General features: G+C 38.0%; 1 protein-coding gene across 4 annotated transcripts in view; it reads right to left on the minus strand.

Moving 5' to 3' along the window:
- The window catches only part of MBNL1 (muscleblind like splicing regulator 1), a 177,487-nt gene that overhangs the window by 86,765 nt on the left and 64,810 nt on the right, over nt 1-25,912 (minus strand). For 2 of the 4 annotated variants that reach the window (XM_029940030.1, XM_029940031.1), the window contains exon 2: nt 25,127-25,254. The exons of the other annotated variants lie outside the window; for them this stretch is intronic. In XM_029940030.1, the coding sequence (XP_029795890.1) occupies nt 25,127-25,132 (6 nt within the window). In that variant the 5' untranslated portion in view covers nt 25,133-25,254. The remainder of the gene's footprint in view (nt 1-25,126; nt 25,255-25,912) is intronic. 4 annotated transcript variants of the gene reach the window in all.

The following is a 25,912-nucleotide window of genomic DNA, read 5'->3' on the forward strand; positions in this document are numbered from 1 at the left end:
CCTATCAGCTGTGTGACTGATGGATCTCATTCTGGATTATGGGAGAGAATGAGCAGGAAGAAGAATGAACTGTGAGAGTGATCTGCTGAGGACTAATATCTACAAAAGGGCAGGACTTGACATATGTGTTCTTCTTGTAAACTACCCGGTACATTGTAGGTGCTTGTTGAATATATCCAGTAAAGAACGGATGTTAACAGTTAGGCTCAATCTCTGGTGCTATTAACCAATATGTTAATTTGGTTAACATGTTAACATGCATTTAAGCATTTATTGTTTTGCATTCTCATCTCAAAAACTGAACTATCAATATCCACACTTGCCTCGGTGAGCTGTTTTGCAGAGTGAATAAAATCATGTAAGTGTAAGCATCTGGCCTGGCACCACAATGTCTGACACAGAGTCAGTGTTTGGTAAAAGCTTACTGAAAACAAATACTAGTTTAATACTGGGCTAAGACAGAAATTAATTTCGTCGGGCTTATTCCTTTATCTACCATCTTTATCCCACTCGTCTTTAAAGCTTATTGATCTAGGAATCTAGCCGGAAGAATTCCAATACTTCTATTTAACTTAACGATGCTCATACAGCCCAACTACACCCTTCATCCTGCTGTCCTGCACCTCAATCTATGAAATTATCAACTGAGTTGTTAACATTTTTGAATAAAGATTAGGCTCTTGGTGTGTAAGATGTATATAAATTACTATCACAGTTTAAAATTGTTTCTCTCAATTCTACTTTCAGATGCTAGTAATAGCATATGTCAAAAGTAAAAAAAAAACATTGAATTTTTAGAAAAAAATGAAATTCTAAACCAAATGTCTAATTCCAATATTATAAACATGGCTGAAAAGGACTATCTTTTAGTATGGTCTTACAAATTGAATCCTAATTCTGCTATTAATATGTAAAAACAAAGAATCTGTCATGGAACATTACCTACTTTATTTGATACACGTTTCTGAGATTCCGTTTCTTTTCCACCAAAAATTTGGAAACTTCACAAATATTAATTTAGATAATTCCACAGATATTTCATACGTGTTCTTTCTGTAAAATATCCTGTAAATTTGAGCATTCCACAATCACCAAAACATACATCTACATCTTTTCTATATCTATATAAGTATATATAGAGATTTTTTTTTTGAGGAATAAATATATGCAATTAGCCCATGGAAAGGTTAACTGAACTACTCTTTTTGTTTTATTTTAACCCTTAAATGTCTGACCTATAATTCTGAAGAAGGGGCAATTTTGCTCACCAGGGGACATCTGACAACATTCTGGAGACAAGTTTGGTCGTAAGAACTAAAGGCTGAGAAAAAAGTGCTCATGGCATCTAGTGGGTAGAGGTCAGAGAAGCTGCTGAGTATCCCATAATATACAGGACAGCCTCCTACAACAGATAACTATGAGGTTCAAATGTCAGTAGTGCAGAGGCTGAGAAACTCTCGTCCACATCAAAGTCCATTTAAAAATACGTCCTTCAGAAATCAATATACTCTTATGTGGCATTAACCTTAAAGTAAGAACTATGTTATCTGCAGGAGTATAAGACAAACACAATGTGATATTTTAAAGTAATATGGCTAAGAAAGTTTTTTGACTCTATGGCATAGACCTTCAGCATCCGCGTAAGTGACCCCTGTCAATGCCCTCTCCGACACAATCTTGAAGCCTGCGGATCCTGCCAGGAGATCCACGCTGCACCAGAACAGAGAGTTGAAATGTGAGCAGTGGTGCTTGGTCAGAGCTGCTGCAGTCTGCAAGTCAATCAGGCTTAATTGGTCCAATAAACAAAAACATCACATCAATTATAAAATCTCCAAAATCACTGTCATGTTTTCATTGATTAATTCCTACTCATTTACCCAACAGAAAGAGTTTTGCAGCAAGAAATAAAATGCTTTAAATCACATCCACTACACTGCAAAGTCAGGTGTCTAATTGTAGCACCCTCTCCTCTCTTTCTCTTTCTGTTTGTCTCTCTCTCACTTCTTCTCGGGAGCCATATTAGCTGCAAAGACTACTAACTCCTTAGTGTGAGCCACGTTTTTAATTTTTACTTGTCAGTTATCTTAGGAGAAATTGTCTGAAAGAAAATAAAATTGGCTCTTGGGTAAGAGGCATTGGTTGAGGTATCAACAATTTGGTTAATGTATTAAATGCATAATAACCAGCCAACTCTGCCATTAAATCACTTTTATGCTTTGAGTTAGCTCCTATTACAGCAATTATTTAGTTTCCCCCAAATTAAAAATACTAATATCTATCCATTTCCCCATTGTTTTCAGGCCAGGCTTCCTAAAACACAAACCTGGTGTCTATCACTACCTCACCTGAACTATTTAATGGTTTCCCACAGCTTTCAAGTAAACATTCAGCTCTTCAGTTGAACCCACAAAGCCCCTCAATAATATGGGCCTCACCTCCCAGCCCTGTGCCCTCCCTTTGTTCATAACTGCCCCTTAGCAAATGCCATTCCGGTTATACCAAACTGCGTAATGGTGGCTTCTCGGCCATTCCTTATTTTCATAGTGCTTAACTTGAAATATACTGATGCTTCATCTCAAATGTGCTTGTATCTCTTTTTGTCTGCCTGGCTTATGCCTTTATTCTTTTGCTTGCTATCCAAGTATGACTGGAGCTACTCAGGAAGCCTGCCCTGCCTTCCCTCTCCTCTATTTCCGTAGTATGCTGGGGACCTCCATCAATGAGCATATTCCACTACGTGCTCCGATGACCTTCTCTGTCTTGTATAAGAAGCCTCAGCTGTGAAGACTCGGAGTCTTCTATACTGGCAGTGCCTGGTATAGAACGGATTCTAAATGTTGGTGACAGAATGACTAAATCATGAACGAATAAATGATGGTACTTCCAGGTTATTTTCTCTCCTTACAATGGTAACATTTTATCCTCTCCAGATGATCTAACCATCCTCAATTACAGACATATTCTATAGTCAAGCCATCTACGCACTGAAACCTTCAAGGTTCAACTTGTCTGTTACATAGTAGCTATTTAGTAAATATTTGATGAACAAATCACAAAATAAACCTTTAAAAACTTAAATCCTTAAATAACTTAAAAAGCTATTGAGTATAATTAATCCAAGGACAGAAGGATCTAGCAAAAGGAGTGGATATGTGCAACTTACTTCTTCCTGGATCTGGAAAAACAATGTATATTAATATATAAATCTACTTGGCATATCCACTTGAATCATATATGCATATTCATAATATGACTGTTACAATTTTGCTGGGTTTAAATGTTTCCAGAATAAAATTTTGGGAGGAAAATACCAGCAGCTGTAATAAATGTAGAGATACTTACAGAAGGATCAACCGAGTGCCATGGGATCCCCAAGGAGAAGAAGGTGAAGAACCCCTACTCGGGTCTGGGAGCAGAGGAGGTCAGTTAGGGAAGATGTCATAGCAAGGGTGGTTCCTGGGATGAATCTCAAAGGACAGAGGTAAGGAAAAGGAGACGGGAAGGAGATTTGAGGATGAGTGGCTAAAGTTTTTGTTTAAATTCTAGTTAGTTAATATATATTAGTTTCAGTAGTAGAATTTAGTGATTCATCACTGCCAGACAAAATCTAGCGCTCATCACAATATAAATTTGTGTGTGGCTCTGAAGCTCCTTGAATCACAGTCTTTTTAGAGTTTAATAATTCTTCCTCTAGCCACATTCTAACTCTTATTGGGATGCCAGAGCCACCCTCACTGATGTGGCAGATGAAGTTGATTATTCTCAGTTAACAAATCCTTTTTTCCCTTTAAGTCCAGACTACCAAAATTCTCCTTCCTTAATTTACACACATACAAATAACACCTCTTTAAGAAGGAAACTAATTGAACATGGACAACTTTTATTTTTAACCTCTCAGGTGTTTTCATGGACCCCCGGATCCCCTTACTTCTAACTCCAACAGGAGCTCTCTTAGCTCCTCTGCCCCAATCCGTACATGGCCTGACAGGGGCGGATCTTACTTCTAACTCTTTGCATCTCACTGCTTTGATCATTTTTTGTTATCTCACTGAAGCTCAGCTTTCCCTGGTCAGTAATGTCACTCATTCAGATGTCAGTCTATAATCAGGCTCCTATGGGAACAGTAACATAAAGAAGCAGGAAGAAGGTGGTTAGGTTAAATGAAAGACACCACTTGAGATTCAACTTCTCGGGACACTGTTTTCCACCTATCTCTCCTCCTGTTCCTCACCACTCCCCCTCCCCCGCCCCCCACAAATAAACCACCACACAGCCTCCCAGAGCCCTAATTATCACATTACTGAAACAAAAGTAGACTTTAAGCATTCCTCCCACAGGCAGCAGGGCGACTCCCCTGATCCTCCCAGATTCCCTCTCAGGGCTGGGAACCTAGCACCAGAGAGAGTGTGAAAACTACCACTGTTTGTGTTTACCTAACACATTATTATTTTCTATAACCCTCACAACAGTCATTTGAACTCATCCAAGCAGATGCTATGCTCTATTTGAGAGGTAAGGAAACCAGCTTTGATATGTAAAATGTCTCTCCAGTAGCAAAGGTCTTAACAATCACCAGGTCGGCTGAGTACTGACCAGCCTCCTTCTGCGTCGCTTGTAAGGATCGTAAATGATACAACTAATCCCAGTTACCACCCCTGAGAGCCTGTATGGGCAAAATACTGTCCTGGGCTCTCTACAATCACGTTCTCCCAGAAGTCTGGACAGACAGACAAGGCGTACTTTGTAATTCAGGACTGTATTACCTCCGCTTGGAAAAATGTGGAAGGTAACTCCCAGAAGCACATCAACAGTATGTAAGTTTGGGGCCAAATCCTGTCTTCTCTTTCGCTGGCTCTTTCCCTATCATACGACTCTATATTTGGACTATACGCATGGTAATATCAAAAGGGAAATGTATTACTTTGTGTTAAAATGGGGGAATTTTAAGAACAAACACTTGTATGCACACACACACCTCCTTTGGGATAAAAGAAAAAATAATTTTAAGAGCTAAAAAGAAAATCATTTCTACAATAAAACTAGTGTTCTGAAAATACAGTAACATTATTTTATTCCATATAGTAATTTCATTTTTCCAGGCAGCACAGACTCTGAGACATAAACCCTGTTGGAAGGCTCCATTTCTCCTAGAATAGGTACCATGATCAGTTGAACTTCTAATCCTTAAAAATTACAGAAAAAAAGGGGGAAAGGTATCTGTATAATATCTAAACCTAGGACATCTTTTAAAGGTGTCCAGCAAAGCTTTGGGTTACTAAGCAGTTTTCGGAGCAGATAGACGGACTGATCAAGATATTTTATAAAGGGGCAACAGGCTTAACGCAAAACAGTTTAATGCTAACATGGCACAAGAGTAAGAAAGGCACTAATCTCAGAACAGAACAGAGTCATAAATTCTTCGGGCAGTATTTATATATACGCGGTATGCTGGAATATCCATGTTAGTTTGAGACTATAAAAATTACATCTGTGCATAATAAAACATAAGTCTTGAGACTACTGTCTATCTTACCACACATTTTAACGGATCAGAAAGAAGGTTTCATAAAACCGTGAAAGCAGATGCTTGCCTCATGATGATCTACTGCACAAGCGGAAGCAGTCTTTCCACTTCACACCATCCTGGAATTCTTGCTTCTTCCCATGGGAAACAAAGTGTCATGAAATTGGAGCCCCAAAGCCATTTTGTATATACTTAGGGGGAAAAAAAAAGGTAGAGGTAGGAAGGCAGGCGCTGCCCTTTGAGCTTTGGTGAGCTACATAACCTTACTGGCTACTCCTATTGTGTTGGTAATCTATTCACTTTGACAAGTGTTAGGCTAAAGGGACAAGCTCCATGGTGACTCCTTCATATTCTGGAACGGCTCAACCAACACAGGACAAAACTAGAGGACATCTTGCATGGGTCTCCACTCTGTGCTTTTGATTAAATTTATTTGAATACCGACATGGACTATAAACAGATTAAATAATTCTTGGAAACAAAGTCACATGTGGTGGATAATTTTTTTAATGTTTATTTATTTTGAGGGGGGAGGGGCAGAGAGAGAGGGAGAGAGAATCCCAAGCAGGCTTCACATTGGGGCTCAGTATCGCAAGCCATGACATCATGACCTGTGGTAAAATCAAGAGTTGGAGGCTTCCCTGACTGAGCCACACAGGCGCCCCTAGTGGATAATTTTCATGTTAAATTGGTTTTGAAATATACATTCTTTAATAGAACAATCGGGGAATACTTATTTTCAGTATAAGAGTCTAAATTTTGGCCTATCTCTAATGACATAGCTCACTTAGCAGTATCATATCTTCTGTGATAATCACTAATAAATTATTGCATTTTTCTAACTGAATGCTCATTTACCAATGAAAGAAACTAAATCTGGAAGGAAAGGTTAATTCTGTAATCTCATAAAGCTTAAATGTTTTAAAACTTCTTATTATCTTAAGTAATGCACACTTAAATATTTTATGCTAAAGCTAAAATATAAATTTAGTCTCAATTTCCAGGATTATCAAATGCCTAACAATAAGTCACACTTGAAAATACTTTGTTTCCTTTTATTCAATGTCAAATTATATTCACTCAGTATTTCTTACATTAATTACAAATTTTAAATATTTATGTCCTAATTACCTACTCTTTGGGGATTTAAATTTAAATTTGTAAAGCACAATTAAGCTGGACATCTAGACTCACTTAATCCTCACATCAACGCTATAAAATGAGAAATGCCATTGTCAAGTCCTTGATGCTGTACAAGAACCAAGAACCCTGGCATGTGAACCCAGAAAGCCGGGTTCCGACGTCCTCACACCAAGCCTGACGCTGTCTGGTCCCTCAGTACTTGGCCAGGGGTGGTCATTCTTTGTTTTGTCTCGTTTTGTTTACACACATATTTTCAGTTTGTTCTTTGCTCATTCCTCCACTCAGTAAGCATATACTGAGTATCCAAGTAAGTGCAAGGCTCTGCAGGAATGATGATAATAGAGAAGGTATGCTTTTTAGTGTGTTCCAAGTCTGGTGGCAGCAGAGAATTTGGTGATATAATTAAATTCTACTGACAAAACTACCGAAATGATAGGCAAAAATCCTTATAGAAGCAATGACTTGGGGATCATCACTGAGAAACTCTGAATCTCAATGACCTCAACTGTAAAATAGGCATAGACAAGAAGTATTAATTCTAAAAAGAAATCATTCTAAAACCATGATTAAATTGCATGTCAATGTGGTATTAACTTCTTTTACAGAGTATAACATATGCCCTGTCTCACAGCATAAATGAAGGGCTTTGGGCAGATATTTATTTTTCATATGGTAAAAAAAATGTAAGATTAAAGTTAATAAGAATATAGAACTCCAACTTCAGAGCTATGCCTTAGAATTTTGAAGAATAATGGGAACTTGAGTACAGAAATAACCTATGGAAATCTCTTCTAGTCCTCTCATTAATCTGTAGGATCTTCCACCTGAATATATACCTAAAGCATATGTTTTAATAGCAAAGCAATGACTTCTCCGCAGTGCAGCCATTTAAAAAATAAAAATTTGAATTCACTTTTCATTAAAGCCTCATGTTGTACAGCCTGGCAAAGATACTATGAATAAAAGCTATTGTGCATTCCTCAATTATGCTTTTCATCAACAACTTTGTCTCTGGTTTACATCTCTCTCATCAAATGACTCTACATCTAGGTAGCAACCCCATCACTTCTTCATTCAAATCGGGGACTGAAGTTTTACTTTTAAAAGCTCCCTAGTGTTCACCCAGAGGCAGCTAAAATTTATTCCTCACTGATTTGTCATCTTCTCCAATATTTCCTATCCATATAGTGTAGGCCAGGTACTCTTAATACCGACAGGGCTATGAAGCGTGGGCTGCAGGAATTTTGTAAACCCCTGAACCCGCCTGCCAGATTTCAGGGTTACTGCTCATGTGTACTGCGTTTCAGAATTTCATTCAGATTTTCAAAATGAACCATACGCTAAAAAAGATTAGAATGTATTTGGATAGGCTCTTCTTCAGGATTTAATACACAGAAGATATAACAAGGACTCAGTAAAGGGCTGTGGCTTTAATATTTTCCACTTGAATTCACCTGGAGGCATCTACCTCTCACCCATCCATCTGTCTCATCACACCCCCCAAAACACAGGAACATAAAAGGCAAAGCAAAATACATAATGGCTTGGTCAATTTCTATGCACTGCTCTGTGGGAGTACCCTGGAAGCTTCTTTTTCTAGCCTCTGTTATGATTAAGTTGGTCCTAATAATTAAGTTGATGTTAATAACAGTAACTAATTCTAGCCCAGAGTATAAACTGAGTATAAACCACCCTGAGGGGCTTAGCTTCTGAGGAAAAATGACTGGAAGTCAATGTTTCCCCCATCTCTCTCTGTCATAGCTTCAACTACCTTGGACGTCACAGCTGGAAGAAACTGGAGTAACCGTAACTCCCTGACTCACTCAATAAAGGAGTGCACCACTGAATTTACAAGAACGAGGTATAAATCTTTGATTTATAGATTTAAGCTAGTTTATTAAGTGACATATTACATAATGCAAGAATTTTATGTCCATGCATCTCCGTAATAAATAGAGCTAAAATCTAGATTAGCATCCAAAACAAAAGAGATATGGGCGCATGTAGTCATGTAGGCTACACTAAAGAGCGTTTTCATATTGGTGCTAGCTGCTGTGGATATGGAGCTGAGGGTCACAGTCCTGCTGCATCCCTGAGGACTCAAATCAGTAAACAATTACAGGAGGAGCCAATGTGGGGTGCTATGGTGACATCTCCCACAGCCTGGGGGATAAAAGGACCAAAGGAGGCTCCCAAGGGAGCTGTCACTGGTATTGAGTCTAGGACCAGCAAGGGGTTAATGAAGAAGGGTGGCAAGAGTTTGTTTATTTTTGTTTTTTTCTTTTCTTTTTTTTTTTTTTTTTTTTTTTTGAGAAGATAGTAGGATGGGAAGGCACAAATGTGAGACCATGGGATGTGGGGATGTGTGTACAAAACTCCAGGAAGGCTGGGGAGGAGAGTCTAAACTGAAGAATGGTTTGAGGTGGCCCTAGAGAGGTGGGCCAGGGCAAAACTGTGCTTCGATTTAAAATTCCAATGGAGGGGCGCCTGGGTGGCTCAGTCAGTTAAGCGTCCAGCTTTGGCTCAGGTCATGATCTTACGGTTCGTGGGTTCGAGCCCTGCATTGAGCTTGGTGCTGACAGCTAGCTCAGAGTCTGGAGCCTGCTTCTGATTCTGTATCTCGCTCTCTCTCTGACCCTCACCTGCTCATGCTGTCTCTCTCTCTCAAAAATAAATTTAAAAAAACAAAAAAATAAAATTCCAATGGAATTGAAGAACCTTCTCATGCCTTCCTGGGTGCTTCCAGAAGACAATAAGATGTTTGTACAACTGCATGATAGGCATGATCAATCAGTTTTTTTTTTTACAAGGTTTGGGATAATAATAAAAACACAAAAAGATGAATATATGAAATTTTGCCATTAGCCACATTTTACTCTTAGATCTATCTTCTCACCCTTCAATTTTTCCTTCACTTATTGAGAAGAGATAAAATGAAATATTTTCAGGAGGAATTAAAACCAAGTGGTTTACATTATAAACTTTATAGCTTTACATAATTTAGAAATTTAAATAGATATTTTACTTTCAGGATAGTACTGAGTCTAAAACCATGAAAATCATAAATCATAAACCAGTTCATCCATCTTTCTGTATCTATGGAGCTCTACTTTAAAAAAAAATGGATCGCTGATTATCTATGTAAAAAGTTAAGAAAGCTGATTAGTAGTCACTATAAAACAAACAGTAACGGGGCGCCTGGGTGGCTCACTGGGTTGAACGTCCGACTTCGGCTCATGTCCTGATCTCATAGTTCGTGGGTTCAAGCCCTGCACCAGGCTCGGGGCTGGCAGCTCAGAGCTTGGAGCCTGCTTATGATTCTGTGTGCTCCTTTCTTTCTGTCCCTCCCTGCTCATGATCTGTCTCTCTCTCTTTCAAAAATAAATAAATGTTAAAAAAAATTTTTAAACAAACAGTAACATACCATAAGCAAACAGAAACATATGTACTATATGTTTGTTAAGTGAGAGGCAAAGACAATCGTTCATTTTTGTTGCTTCTGCTTAGAATTAGTTTTGTTAAGAAAGAATCAAAAACATAATTTGACTATTCTAATTAAAGGGCTTTGTGCCTAGAGTGTGAATGAGACCAAAGTTAAAGAGATAAACCTAATCTTACTTGGTTGATATAAACAGCAGTGTATCACAGCATTAGCAAACATTTGCTTTGCGAATTCTTGTCTTTTCATAATTGTTTTTCTGTCAAAAGTTTTCATTTTATCATAAATCCTGGTTAAAAGTTTTATTTGCCTTTGTAAGTATCCACTTTCGAGCTCTAAGTTACCTTTGGTTATGTTGTAACTTTCCTAACCAAGGACAAAGAGCCTGATAGGATAACCCGTCCCATTCATTTGAAGTTAACAATTTGTTTTAGAAGCCATTTTTAAGGTTTACAAAGAGAGCTAATTATAGCCTTCAGCCTTATACTCTGATGGAAGGCCAGGCCGGAAGACCTTTCCCCTGACGGCATGGGCTTGTAGGGTACTGAAACACATTAGGGGACCACATGGAATGGGGTCACACTAAGTAAGCATGTAATATGCATAAAGGATAAAACATGTTCCCACCTTCACAAAACACAGTCAAGGTGGGACTCTAAGGGAAGTAAAGTTAAACCTGTAAAAAGCCATATACAAGAGAGTGTAAACACAAGGCAGTGTTTACCCACACAGCAAACAAGATGGAACTGAAGGCACAGGTGGGACCTTCTTCAACATGACTCTCAGGAAGGTTTGGTTCATCTTCCTCAAGTCAGCATCTCTACCCACATTTCTGACTCCTTCTCAATGTCTCTGACATATGGTACCGTCTGTTATCCCTTCTTTAAAGAATCTTCATTCCTTTCCTCTCCAATGACTTTTGCCTCTTCCTTTAGTGGAAAAAAATACCATTCCACTGGAAGAATGTCTTCTACAACCCTCTCTTCTCTGCTGAATTCCCTAGCGGACACCCACTTCTTCTCTTCTTTTTGCTACTGAATTTCTTTATAGAGCTGTCTAAACTTGTTGATTCCTCATACGTATCTTCTAACTTACGAGTGACTCATCTTCTTGGAATCTGCTTTGCACTGAGGACTCTAACTTCTCCCTTCCAATTCTACTCAAATTGCTTTCTCAAAGGTTAGTGCTGTCCTTTTAACTGCAAGTCAGTGGATCATTTCTCGTTTCTTGTCCTCTTTGCAGCACCTGCAGCATTAACTATTTCCTTCTTTCCTCTTTTGCCTTTCTTATGCTCTTCACTTTCTTTGACTTGTCTCCTTTCTGACTGCTGATAATAGAGAGATGCACCAGAATTTGTCACTGCATCCCTTCTTCTCTGTCCATTGTCTCTCCGAATATAACACAGCACTATCCTCCAACACAGCACTATCAGTGCTGAGGGAATGGTTTCAGATGCTTTCTCTGTAAATTCAACTACCCAACCAAATTGGTTATCTGCTCACTGCTTCTTCTTTCACCAACGAAAGAGAACACATCAAATGTTAGCAAATGGCAATGCCCTATCCCTGATCATCCAAACTATGAACCTCAAAGTCATTTTCAGCTAACTTTCCTAGCTGTCCTATTGATAAATGAGGAATAAAGCAGTACACAGTATAAAACACAAGGTGCATACTTTTTAAGCACTATTTTTTTTTTCAAAGTATCACATCAATTTTCCTGAAATATCTCTGAGTGGGCTATATGATTTTATTGTTCAAGATGGGCTACTATGAAATAGGAACTGAATAATTTCCTATTATTAGGATGACTAACAGATTAGTCAGAAATGATATTCAGCTTTTCTAGTTCACTAAGTGCCTCTAGGCTTTGTAGCAATAGTAAAACTTTCTAGAGGAAAGCTCAGATAAAAATCAAAAGCTAGTGTTTTGATAGGCTGTTCATTCAGAAGTGCAAGTGTCAATTCTTTTTCTTTTCATTTCTTAACATGCCATAGATATAGCATTACATTCAGTGATTCACTTACAAAACAATAATAAGTTTCCAGTTGTTCAACTCACTTAAGAAAGCCACTGATGTTTGCATTTTTCTTAAATATTGTTTGTGTACGCTTCCAAACTATGAAACAAGACACTGTAGTTAACTCAAGTCAAAAACCAGCTCTATAAATTAGTAACAAGACAAATGATTGCAACAGCTAGCAAGAGTTACATAGTAAGCCCTGAAGAACTGTTACTGGCGTATTTTCAGAAGTCTACAGCGTGTGTTTACATAAGCACTCTATTTAGCACAAGGGATACACTCCTCGGGAACGAGCCCCACGAGAGGGCATGATAGCCAGTACTCGGGCTGATGTGAGCTTGCCTCTCTGTCGGCGAAGGTTCTTTCTCTTCAAACCCCCACCCCGGTTTATTTCTGCAACCCCTCTTTCTGTTCCCAGGCAGCAGTAAGGTGCATTATGTTCTCCATAATGTCCCCAGGTTTCCAAAAAGCCTCATTTCCATACTGATATTTAACCTGTTCCCTTAAACTTTTTCTCCAGCTATTAAAAACTGGCCACAATCGTGCCAAGCACAGTGCTTTTTTAATACGGCGAAGACATCCAGGATGCTTCTGGGTGTTGCCGCTGCTGGCTGAAGGCTTCAGAATATGTAGTGTGTGGTGCTCCTTTAAGAACAATTGCCATAAAATCCAAGTGAAACTAGGGAGAGAAAACACACTAAATTCTTCGAAGCCACTATAATTTTCATAATCCATTTCTATTTATTTTATTTAGAATGCGATTACACAGATCAATGTTTATTTTTAGAAGAGTACTAACTGCCCTTTTGCTTATGATTTGTGTTTTCTCATCTACTGATTCCCCAAAGCTCTATAAATATAGAGTAATTCAAACTACAAAAACAGTATCTTATAACCGAGAAAATTCTCATGCTACTATAACAACTGGTTGTTACCACCAGAGAAAATGAAGAATTCCACCCAGTTTCCTTCAATGAATTCTTTGTAATTTTTTAAAATAAGTATTTTTTTCCAAAAAATAATAAATAGGAAGGATGTGTTACCAGTAAGCTTATCCATTCATTCATCCACTTGCTCTTTGATTTTCACCAACACACTCATTTATTCAGTAAATACACACTGGCTTATCCAGCTGTTTGCTGAAATAATATACTTTGTTGATATAGCAAATTCTATATTCTTTAGTGTTAAAAATATATTTTATCCTTAGAGGAAAGTGCTTGCTTTCTGTACCTTTTCTTTTTTCCCAGTACATGTACTTTCTCTCTTGGAAAATTCTTTGGGGCAACTGAAATCAGTCTCAAAATTGTAAAATACATTTTAACTATGACCTTGACTTTTACAATTTATGACTTATCTGGAAGGGAAAGTAGAGTTTGGACTCTTCCCCATCCCTACCCTACAGCCCCATTATTATCTGAAATAGATTAAAATTTATACAACCAGCTGCATTATAACAACAATAATTATACTTTCCATTTTAGTGTTCATGAAAGCAACAGAGACATGTGTGATTGGTGGGCAGGATTCAGAAAAGACTTCTTTTTATGGTTTACCTTTAAAGTTGGATTCACAGTACTTTTTGGATAAATGAATTACTTCACAAAACAAGATGAGGCAGAGTTTACAAACCATGCTGGGCTATGCATTATCTCCATTAGATTTCATTTGGTCCAGAGAGGCAAAATGGCGGGCATGCTTTGGAGGACACGGTACACACAGAGCAACAAGCGGATTCCCTGCAGACCTGTGGCAGGAAACTAAACCAAGTCAAAGTCCAGTGCTTTGTCCACAGCCTTCTTATGTGATTTTTGCTCTCGATGTAAAGCTCCCAGCTCCCATCCACAGTGCCTAAAACATTACAAACCTTAAGCAGAAACTGACTTGATTCCGTAAGAATTGGTGGATTTGACTGATAGGCAGAAAAATGGCCCAGCTGACGCCTTAAACATGAAATCTAACTTTAAAGTATCTCTGAAATGGAAAATTAGAACTTAAAGGATAGCGTTAACTCCATTTGAGGTTCTATCAATGAAGTATCAACTCAATTAGTATTTTTATATAATTTACTTTCAATCTGTTGCTTTTCAATCCATTGAAGATACTTTAAAACAATTCTGGTTCTTTAATAAACCTAAAATCAACCTTTCCTCTGAGCTGAGATGTCCTCTGTTTAATTTTTTTTAACATTTATTTTTGAGAGACAGAGTGAGAGCTGGGGAGGGGCAGAGAGAGAGGGAGACGTGGCATCGGAAGCAGGTCCCAGGCTTGGAGCTGTCAGCACAGAGCCTGACTCGGGGCTGGAACCTATGAACTGCGAGATCCTGACCTGAGCCAAAGTCAGATGCCCAGTCAACTGGGCCACCCAGCTGCCCTGAGGTGTCCTTTGTAAAGGTATCTACTTCCATGCAGGAATCTTACATTTTTTTTAGCTTTTTTTTTTTTAATGTTTATTATTTGAGAGAAAGGGAGAGTATGAATGAGCAGGGGAGGGCAGACAGAGGATCTGAAGCAGGCTCTATGCTGACAGCACAGACCCCAATGCAGGGCTCAAACTCCTGAACTGTGAGATCATGACCTGAGCTGATATCGGACCCTGAACCAACGGAGTCACCCAGGCGCCCCATGAAGCAATCTTAACATGGTACAGTTAGGTAGGTCCTCCTTCGTCATTTGAGAGTTTATTAAATGTTTGTTTGCAAATATATCAACACAGCTTCAAAATTAAAATTACCACAAAAGAAAGTATAAACTCAATGCCTCAATCCTGGACTCTAAAAGTATAATTTGGATTACTTATACTCTTAAAGTCATTTTATTTGGTGCGGGGTCTAAAACAGAGTGTTATCACAACTACTGTGATAATTGCTACATGAGTGGTTTCCAGACAGTTAATCAAGAATGGTGACAATGACCGAAAGCCACTCACTTTATTTAGAACATTTTCTCTCTTAGAGCTGACACTGTTATTTCCAATGACAAAATTCTCCTCAGGGAAAGACTGCATGGGTTTTATTTGTACCACTGCCTTTTATGTTTTTAAAAGGGTTAAACAGAATAGATTAAAATGCCAAGAGCACATCGGGGCAAGGCTGGGGAGAAGAAACACTGGTACTCAGGTACGTAAGTTATTTCATGTGTATTGCACTTTATGGGGGTTGAATTTTTGCTAGTTGATACACACTGCTTCAATCACGTCCCTAGCTTATTATCCAATCAAAACTCACATGATGAACTGCCGAAATAAACTAAAATCAGGCAGCAGGAAACACCAGGAAAGAAAAGAAGAGCACCTGCTACAGTTTTCCACACACAAAAATATGCCAGACCTGCCAGATAACTCATGGACACAAAGCCATAAAAGCAACTGATTAGAAAGGGTGATAGGGAGTGAACATTATGCAATTCCTGGTTCTGATGTAAATCTTTATGGTAAAAGCAAAAGCCTGTGTGTGTGCGTTTCCATCTCCACACGTGTGTGAGTGTGTGAGTGTGTGTGTGTGTGTGTGCGTGCGCGTGCATGCAGAGGATGGGAAGAGAGGGAAGGCAACAGGTAGAGGCCAAGTTTACTGACACCCTGGAAAAGAAACACTTTCTACAAAACAAACTATATACATTAGTGATGTTTTTGCCATTTTGGACTCATTATTTTGTTTAGCTTCTTATCAATGGGACCTTTGCAAAGCAAATATTTTTTACTGTGTAATAACTTAGTACTTGATTTAAATTTGTTCTTGAGATATGAGGGAAGGCTCCACACTATCTTAATATTAGAGAAGTACTACTGGAACATATGGTCTTTTTCAAATTAAGGAGACACAAATGTTCATGGAAACATTTGATGTGATGTTAACCCCCACTTAGACTTTTGTCGCTTTGTCTTGTTATGTTTTGTCTTAGGCTTCACACTGGCAAAGGAACCCAACACGAGGCTTGAACTCACTACCCTGAGATCAAGACCCGAGCTGAGAATAAGAGTCAGACATAACCTACTGAGCCACCCAGGCACCCTGCTCACTTGAAGCTCTCCAAACAGCCATCCTTTTGGTGCCAGCACACAATATCCTGGCCTTAAGGACAAAGAGCTAATGTATCTGGCCACGTACTATAGGGAGTAATTGGAATTCCTGTTTGGATTACCTAAAAACACCTTTACGGCAACTTAAATATTAACAAAAATGGTTAGGTTTAACAATAAGCATCGTTAATTTTGGGGGTTTTTTGTAGTATGCTTTATGCATACTCTGATTGGAAGATGCGTTCATCTTATTATTTCAGGGAATACACATCAAAACAGTAGCAAAAGTTGTAATGGGAAAGCCTCAACGTTTTATCAATCATCCCCACAAGTATTTCAGCCTTTAGAATTACACTCTGACTTCCCATATCATCTGCATAAGTGCTTCATTTTATGACCATGTAGTACAAATGACAACTTCACAATATTGTATATTTAAAACCATATTTTAGTAACTTCCTAATATAAGATATCTATATATATCTATATCAATGATACATTTACATTTTTTCAAAATTAAGTTTTTAAAGCCAGAAATATCATTTTTAACTGTATGAAAAACTAATGTAAGTAGATTCTAATAGATTTTGATTCTTTAAGCTCTATGTCCTCTGCTAAAAAGTTTTAAAAACTTGGAGTACTTCATTCCTACATCCACTCATCACACTACGCTGACAGTCTCAATTCTGTACGTCCCTAAGCCAGTGGTTACAAAGACTATGTGCATGAAGCTCCCTGGCCCGCCCGTAGCACCTGCCTCAACTCCTCCCTCTGTCCCAAAGGGTACCCCATGGCATCACTGTTCTTCCTGCACTGTAGCCTTGCTTTCCAATCCCTTGGTGGCTATGATGCCCTTAAATGAGTTCTTTTTTTTTTAAATTATCAATCATGCATCAAGTGCCCACAGTTTCCTAGACCCTATGTCAGGCACTGCAAACACATAAAAGGAACATCTCTGACTTCAAGAATTTGAGAATTTAGGAAGTTCCTGGTCCGACGAGCATTCAAGGCTAACCCTTGACCCTTGACCCAGCCCAGGTTAACTCAGTCTCCCCAGAACTTGAGCCCCAGCTGCTGATTTTGGGTTCTGCTTCAAGAATACAATCCTACCACCTGCCTAACCAGGACTGTTCTCTGCCAGTCACTGGTATGGACCCAGACTGAGAGTTCGCCCACCTTCTGGGTGGTACAACCACTCCAAATTTGGGTCAATTCTGATCTTTGATGCCTTCTCCCCCTTTCTCTACTGGCCTGACTCTGGTAAAATGACTGTGGCAGGGAAAGCATATAGATTCCTGGAGAACGGACAGTCATCTAATCACTGAGATCCTATCCATTTTTAACACGTTATGGGGTTCTAATTTTCACAAACCATGCTTTTCATTCTGTGGACACGCTTTGTTTTTAAAGAAATATTTGCATCTCTATCAATTATAATAAAAGTCACTTATGGGAGGTGCTCTTTAATTTCTATCATTTACTGTCCACAATGATGCAACATAATAGATACTATTATGAGATTTATATACAGATAAAGAACCCCAAAGAGGTATATAATTTACTTAATCACACAAAGTTCCCATGTGGCAGGGCTGAAATTCTAATCCTTGGGAGTCTTACTTCTAGAGTTTTCTCTAAATCATTGAACTATGTTACTTTCCCATCTGCATATATGACCTCATGATTTATGTATCATAAAAGATATGAGTAGGTATGAGAAGCAATGCCAGAGTTCAGAGAACAAGCATGAGTTTCTGCTTTGTGGTTCCTGATGCTGTTGTTTACAGAAAGAGTGTACGTATTTCTGTCTCATTTGGTTTTCCCATCAGACAGACTTGGGTCTGAATTCTGACTCAGTCACTCTCTAGTTTTATGACCTTGGGAAAATTACATGATAACATTGACCCTTTACTGGCTATTTTCTATATGCTAGCCATTGTGCTAAGTGTTTGGCATACACTTTTTCATGAAATTAAATTAAATCTTCATAAAACTCCTGAAAAAGTGATGATACTCTTCATATTTTAGAGAGGGTAAGGCTACAACTGACAGAGTACATAACCTTTCCAAGGTCAAATAGCCAATGAGTGAACAGACTGAGGAGGAAGGAGGCTTAGGAGAAGCATCTCGATGGCACTATGCCATGAAAAGGTTAAGACTGAATCTGGGAACTAGCATTCCCGCCCAGGGGTTACAACCAATAAGGACCTGTGCTCACTGTGCACCGGTCCAGATAGGTCTCATTCTCTCCAAGGAAGGATAAAGAATACATGGGAAAGAGCATACAGTGGAAATTGAGAGGTACCAGTCTTATGAGTTGAGTGATGGCAGAAATACTCAGGGATCAGCATGACTGGGGTTAAGAATCTTATTTTGAGAACTGGCCTAAGACTTCAAGACTAGATTTTCAGCAAATAAGTACTTCATATCTTTTCCAAAATCAGTGTTATAAGTCTCTGTTCCAAAAGTACTCCAGCTATTTTTCAAATTGAACTTCCTAAAAAGAACATTCAGAGTTTTCATTTAGTTTTGCACACATTTTTCTCTTAGGTCCATAGTGGGATGTAAGCCCATCTTGGGCATCACTCAAGAGGGTTGGATTATAGTTACATCTCCCCAGAACTCACATAAAGGGAGCCTGGGCATGGCCCTATTAAATGAGAAAAGGTATCGAGTAAAGTCAGGGAGAATTTGGATTTTGAAGTCATAATTCTAAGTTAGGAAACCTGAAAGCATTTAAATCAATAAATGTATCAAATAATTTCCACATACACTGTATTATTAGAGCACAGAGAATGTGCACCCTTTCACTTTCATGATACCACACATAAACGGCTACCTTTATGGAAGCAAGCTGAGGAATTTTTCAACTTTGGAAATAGTGGAAGTCAATTAAAATTTTTCTGCTTAGAAACAGAAAATGAACTGCCTATCGATACAGACATAGGTCTTGTCATTTCAATTTTAAGACTTTAAATTTTCAGAAAATTGCCAAATTTACAGGATTGCACACTGAAATAAATGGCATGCCAGAAGTTCAATACTCTCTCTGAACAAAAATATTTTAATGAGGGGCGTCTGGAGTGGCTCAGTCGGCTAAGTGTCCGACTTCAGCTCAGGTCATGATCTCACAGTTTGTGGGTTCGAGCCCCGCGTTGGGTTCTGGGCTGGCAGCTCAGAGCCTGGAGCCTGCTTCAGATTCTCTCTCTCTCTCTCTCTCTCTCTCTCTCTCTCTCTCTCTTTCTCTGCCCCTCCCCTGCTCATGGTCTGTCTCAAAATAAATAAACCAAAAAAAATTTTTTTAAATATTTTAATGATTTTTCCACTGTACTTTTCAAAATCCTAATATAAATAAGGCAAGCCACATTAAACAAGGCAGAAATAACAAGAAATCAGAAAGGCCCCAATCAGGCTACACTGCAGAAGTAAGCTCAAGTTTATCAGGCATGATCAGACACACTTGATACTAAAGAAAATCACTTTAACTCCTAGACTCCATTCATTGCTCTGCAGACACTGGCAGACTGAAATGCATAGCAACTTCAGTAAATACCATTGCCTAGAGTCAAGTGCCCTAGGTTCGAATTCAGTGATTTGTGTTCCGGTCTTGGCCCTAGGCTTAAAATTTGTGAATTCTCAGTCCTCTGTTCCCTTATCTGCAAAAGAGTCATCCTATTATTTACTCAATACATTTTTTCTATTTAGGTAGTTGTTAATATCTTTACAGCGCCAATACTTCATATGATGTACTTTTTCTGTACATCCTAAAAAAGAAATCACTGAAGTCTAAGCATTACTGCACTGAGTTAAGCTTATGTGAAGTTATTTTGTCCATTAAACATTAAATGCTGTGAATACCACTAACTCATTATGTTCCACTCAAAATATTTTAAGTAATTAAAAATTTTTATAGTAATTTTATAAATGTCTACGATAATTTCAATCACTCTATCTTAATATTTAATATTAGGCATAGAATTAATGTAATCTATAATAGAATCTATAGCATAACATAGTATATAACGATAACTAAATATATACATGGTTTCAATTCTTGTCCTAGAAGAATATAAGAATTCTAAATAAATAGAAAAATGAAAATGCACGTTACAAGCCAACCTGAGAAAAACGCAACCTCCCGGCTTGAGACTGTGCCTGACACGTTCAAAACCTATAAACTCATTATAAATGTTAAGAATTAAAGCTGTACAATTTTCCTCTTCTGTTTATACACATGAAATCAATTACCCAATTTAACGCACCAGAAAGACTTCAAAACATTCCATTTACTTATACTTCTGAGGTCTCCAGGAACTAAAACTGGGCTCTTTTCAAGTGTAAATAAAATACTTTGTTGAACATCTTTTAGTCTTAAAAATAAGCATTCTAAATAGGCACTATTAAAGAGAAGTCTTGCTTCATTTTGTATAGCCATTAGTAAATATTCTTTTTCAGTTTTAAAACTTCAGTTACATATTTAGTTACTGAGATGAAGGAATTTCAACATGATCACTAATAGCCTTGATTCCAACTACAGGGAATCAATTAACAGATTGAGTCCATATTGACAAGAAAACAAAGGGGGAAAAAGACATGAATGGAGAGTAAGGCCACAGAAGATCTCATACTAGAGGAGCCGCCTAATATCGCTTGACAGATTACTGCTTATGAATGAAGGCGGAGTAAGGAATAAAGGTTGTAAATAATGCAGAAGCGAAGACCATGTTGTTCAAGATGCTGATCTCTCTCGCTTCCCCCTGCCCCACCACACACCTTTCATCCAGGTTATTTACACCCATATGAGTAATTTTTTTTTCCCCAAACAGTAGGGACAGGGAATAATTCTCTTCTAAAAAATTAAAAACAAAGCCCTAAAAGAAGAGAGAATGCTACATTTAGAAGGCTATGCAGTAACTTTTGACAAAGGACAATACTGTACCCTTGAACTACTACGATCCAAACAGCTCTTCCCATTCCTTTTGTATTAATTATGGCTTTAGGAATTTGAGTTTAAAGAAATTAAGGATATAATAATTTAATATTTTGAGTTTTAAACATTAACAGAGAGGTAAACAAAATGCAGGCATTTGGAAACAAACAACTTTTATTTTTTACTCTCTTAACTGTTTTAATTCTCAAGATTTCTCTTAGTGAATACACAATGCAGAGTGTGAAAGAGAAAAGAGTGGTTCATAGATTCCAATTCAAAGAATGGAAAAAGAAATTTTTATCTATTCAATGCCAAGTTTAATACAAATAAAATAAATTAGAAATGCTAATATCATATCAAATTCCCAAAAGAGATGTTTTAATACATAGTTACCCAATCACGGACTCATATCCTGGCTCTATCATCAAGCACAGAGTTCCCCAAGGATATTCTTTAGCTATTTAGTCTACATTAAATCCATGGCTGTAGGTTTTTAGCTTCTAGAACAGCTTCCTAGAGAAATCAGAATCTTACCTTTACACATCTTCTGCAGACGTTTCTTGGTGCTTTGAAAAGTCCTGAGGTCTATGACAAACGGCCATTCTCTTGCTCCCAGGGTCTTAGGGGCCTGGAGAAATCCCATCACCTGCTGCTACCACTGAGCGTCGAGGCTAGAAAAGCTCCAGGGTTCTGACAGCAGGATCACTGAGCCACAGCCAAAGCTTGGGAAGCCTTAACAACTGAAAGCAAGTGTAGAGGGCAATGTGGTACCCAGCACGGGCTCAATTGTAGCAGCAGGGGAGGAATATTCCCGCCCTCACAGGGGTATAGAGGCAGCCGTCAGGGAGCCCAGGCTCTGTCAATGGACAGGGCGGAGGAAGTGGAGACATGACCACACAGCGCGAGACCCTGGGGGAATGAACAACTAGCACAGAGCTCAGGTAGCGCTTGAAAAGAACCACCAAAATTCCCCGACAGAACGCAAGAAGCAATGGCGGAATGCAACAAAATACATGGAGACAGGCCATTCTAGCATCCCGTAAGAGAGCCAAAAACACAGGTGAGGGGGGATATGGAGCTCTAGTCTAGAAAGAAAAGTAAGGAAGACATATTACAGTATGCCTACTGCATTTGAGCTTAAAAATCTAATAAGTGACATAAAATTCCTAAATCCCGTCATTAGAACACTCATATTAAGAAAATTTACAAATATATAAAATCACAGGGTGCTAATCCACAAGGCCACAGGAATTAAAAGGCAAAGGTGTCCATTATCAGAGGAGAACATGTAACAGAAGTTCAAACTGAGCTGATTTTTAACTTGAGATATAATTAAAACTGCTTTTTAAATAAGAACATTGCTTTACCAAATATATCAAATATCACCTCCTATCCTGATCAGATGAGAGGAAGACTGAAGGAGGTAAGAGAAAAGACTGAATGAGGTAAGAGAAAAAGAATATGAAGAAAAAGGAGTGGACAGAGTATTCAGAAATTAAAAGAGGAAGACACAGAAGAAAAGGGAAGAAGTAAAGAGAGGAAGACAGGAAAATGTCATTAATGCACTAGGTGTTAATGCATGGTCACATAAACCGCTAAGACTCTCCAGAAGCTGGACTTGATAATGTTCTGTTTTCCAGAGAGCTCCTTTGAGCTTGTTAGCCACTCTTCACAGCTCTCCAACGACTCACAGGCCCTCAGGAGCTCACCCGAAGGAGCCCGCTGAATATTAACTATCAAACAAGTACAAGAGACAGACCTGAGGACAGTCCTGCTTCAAGGATCTGGATAAAATCAAGTCAGAAATGTAACCTACACTCTGACAGAACTTTAATAATTCCCAATGTGTCAAAATCAAGATAATCAGGTGAATTTAGGAATCATCATTTTTCAAGACTAGAAACAAATTAACCACGGGTGCTGTTCCAAGCTTGTTTCAGAATTAAATAAGAAGAAAATGTGCTGCCTGATGGCAGTCACATGTATGCAATTCTTGACTTCATGTATTTATTTACATATGTTTTTAAATCCACGTGAACTAAAATATTAATAATAATCTTTTACCTGGTATCAAATAGTTGCAATCATCTTGTTTTAGGAAACAAAGGTTGATTTCCATGCCTCACCATATAGATATAGATATACAGGTAATAACACACACAATAAAAACAGCTCTTGTTGGGCAAATCTACTTATGTCCCATAAGTCACTAAGGGTCTATCACTTTTATAAAATGAAATACCCTTATGCTACATAATATTAAGTATTGCCCAGGTAGCTGGTAATTTAAATTTGAGAGAATTGAGAATTTATAAGGAACAAGGATGAAGAATCTGAATTTCTGATTAAAAATATTTTTATTGTTTAAACAGGGGCTAAGATTAGATGTTGATTTGAACTAAAACTTATTTTAAAACTTAATCATTTCGATATGATAGGTTTGGATACGGAAAAACTTAGTGAGCCCCTATGGTGGAAACCAAAGGGAAACAGACTTTTAAAAAAATGTACAGTCTGACTTTGAATAAACATAAAACACCAATTACAGTTTGTTTTTCTGACCTGTGTTGTCAATCCCACTCATGAAAATCAGTTTCAACAATCTAGCCAACAAAAACTAAAACAAACAAAAGAATGCGGAGTACAAAAATGTGAGTAAACATTACCAAATGTGAAATGGCAACATAGATTCATTTATACAGCTCTTTAGATTATATGGTATGTCAGGATTATTTTCAGTGGAAATAGAAAAATCAGTACTGGCTGTTTAAAAATATACATTCTATTGATACTAAAGTATCTTACTAAAGGAATGAGATCAACACATCTCAACCTGTGTTTCCCTGCTGTTAAGCACCACAAAATCAGAAAATTTTGACAAATGTGCTCACAATTGTATCCCTGTAGCTAGTTAGCCTGGAAACACAGCAGGTGCTCAATAGCTATTCATTGCCTGAATGGTGGTACCTTATGTGAAAATGCACTAATCAAAAATGTGGGGGAGGTAGGAGCTTAGGAGGATTGAGGTGAAACAAACTTCTTAAAAGTAAAACAGTTATCTTCCTACATGGCTTGTCAGCGCCTTTATAATGTTGCTATAAATTCCTAAACTTAGTGGTCTACGTTTTTTTATGGAAAAACCTATTAAACATAGATTAATTATTCTAGGAATATTTGGCCTTCACCTTTATAGAAAACTTATTCTTTCTCTCTCTTCTAATCATTTGATGAAAGACACAGGCAAACTATTAAATGGCATACATTCATGTGGGTTCTAAATTATAAGATGGAAGAAGAGAGATACATGTACTTTAAATCATAGAGTTTTGGGCAAATTGGAAAAAGAACATTTTAGAATGAGAAAAATTGAGATACCTCATTCAAATTATTCACTTTACTAACAGAAGAACTTATTCAAGGAAGCTACCTTGTATTGGTACACGGATATATCAGCAATATCAAAGACTCATGCAACTATCTAATGTAACCAATATTTTACTAATTTTCTTACATAATTATCTTGAATTGAAAAGAATATTCCTAGCCAGAAGTATGCATAACTAAGTAATCTCTTAAATTAAAATTCTATGGTCTATTGCTGTTAAAAAAGGAAGTGTTCATTTAGAATTGAAAGGAGGAAAAATTGCTTTCACATACTAAAAAGTCATTTGAATCACTGCAGGTCAAGTGAAAAACAAGAGTAAAAATAAAATCGTGGAAATTACATTGGAAACCATGTTCCATGTACTGAGGTATCTATCTAACTTCCAGATTAGTATCTTCAATTAGAAAAGCTGGGAACAGGGGCACCTGGGTGGCTCAGTCAGTTAAGAAAAGCTGGGAACAAATAAGAATTTCATTTATAGAATGTATACAAGGTCACAGATCAGGTCACCAGTGGTAAAACTATGATTCCCCTCGAAAACAACATTCTGATGTTCACATTATCCAAGGCCACTTTCCAATGGGCGCCATGTCCGTCCTTGAGAGGCCAGCCCTTCCCAAAAGATATCTTTGTGAACTGGCTCCCCATTTGCCTTATGCACTCACCAGCATCCATTAGCCAACTCCATGCTTTATCTTCAATAGATAAGATACGGCTTCTTCTCGCCATGGTGCCATGAAAAGGATCCAGAAGGTTCCCCTTAAACAACATTTCCTGAGTGACTGCTGCAGCACTGAGTAAAGGATATGCCAGGTCAGCCACTTTTCCTTCCCAGCAGGATTAGCAGCAGCAGCAGCAGCAGAAGCAGGAGCAGACCGTTTAGACCCAGCTCCTTGCAGGATGCTAGCCAAAGCACTCTTGTTTACACCTAGACAGAGTTTGCCCGTATGTTTGCACCTTTCCCAGAGTGTCAAAACAGGTGTTTTCCTGTGATCATGCTTAAAACCTGCTCCCCAAACAAGGTGATAAATACACTGTTACTATGAAATTCTAAGTTTCTAATTCTATGGAAAACATGTTCTTAAAGGTTTACTTTATTACGAGGTAGCCTTGATGAACCCTTTCAAGAATTCATTCGCCCTCCTCACTCCTACTAAGCGTGGGGATTGCCCTAAAATTCCTGTTAATGAAAGAAAGGATGTTACTATATAAAATAAATGCCATCATGCAATTTTGGTCATTTCTTTCCTAATGTTCTATCTGCCTTCCTGGCATAGAATCACTTTTTCAAAACGCTGAGGTTTTCATAATCTTTACAACACTCCCAACAGATGGGGAAATATTAGGTCTTATGCTCTTTATTTTATAGAAGGAACAATGACTTCTCTTTGCTTCTATATTCCATTCCCATTTTGATGTTATTGATGAGTTGTTTTCCATTCGTGCTGTTC

Source organism: Suricata suricatta, chromosome 5 (genome assembly GCF_006229205.1).
Source record: "Suricata suricatta isolate VVHF042 chromosome 5, meerkat_22Aug2017_6uvM2_HiC, whole genome shotgun sequence".
NCBI classification, from domain to species: Eukaryota; Metazoa; Chordata; class Mammalia; order Carnivora; family Herpestidae; genus Suricata; species Suricata suricatta.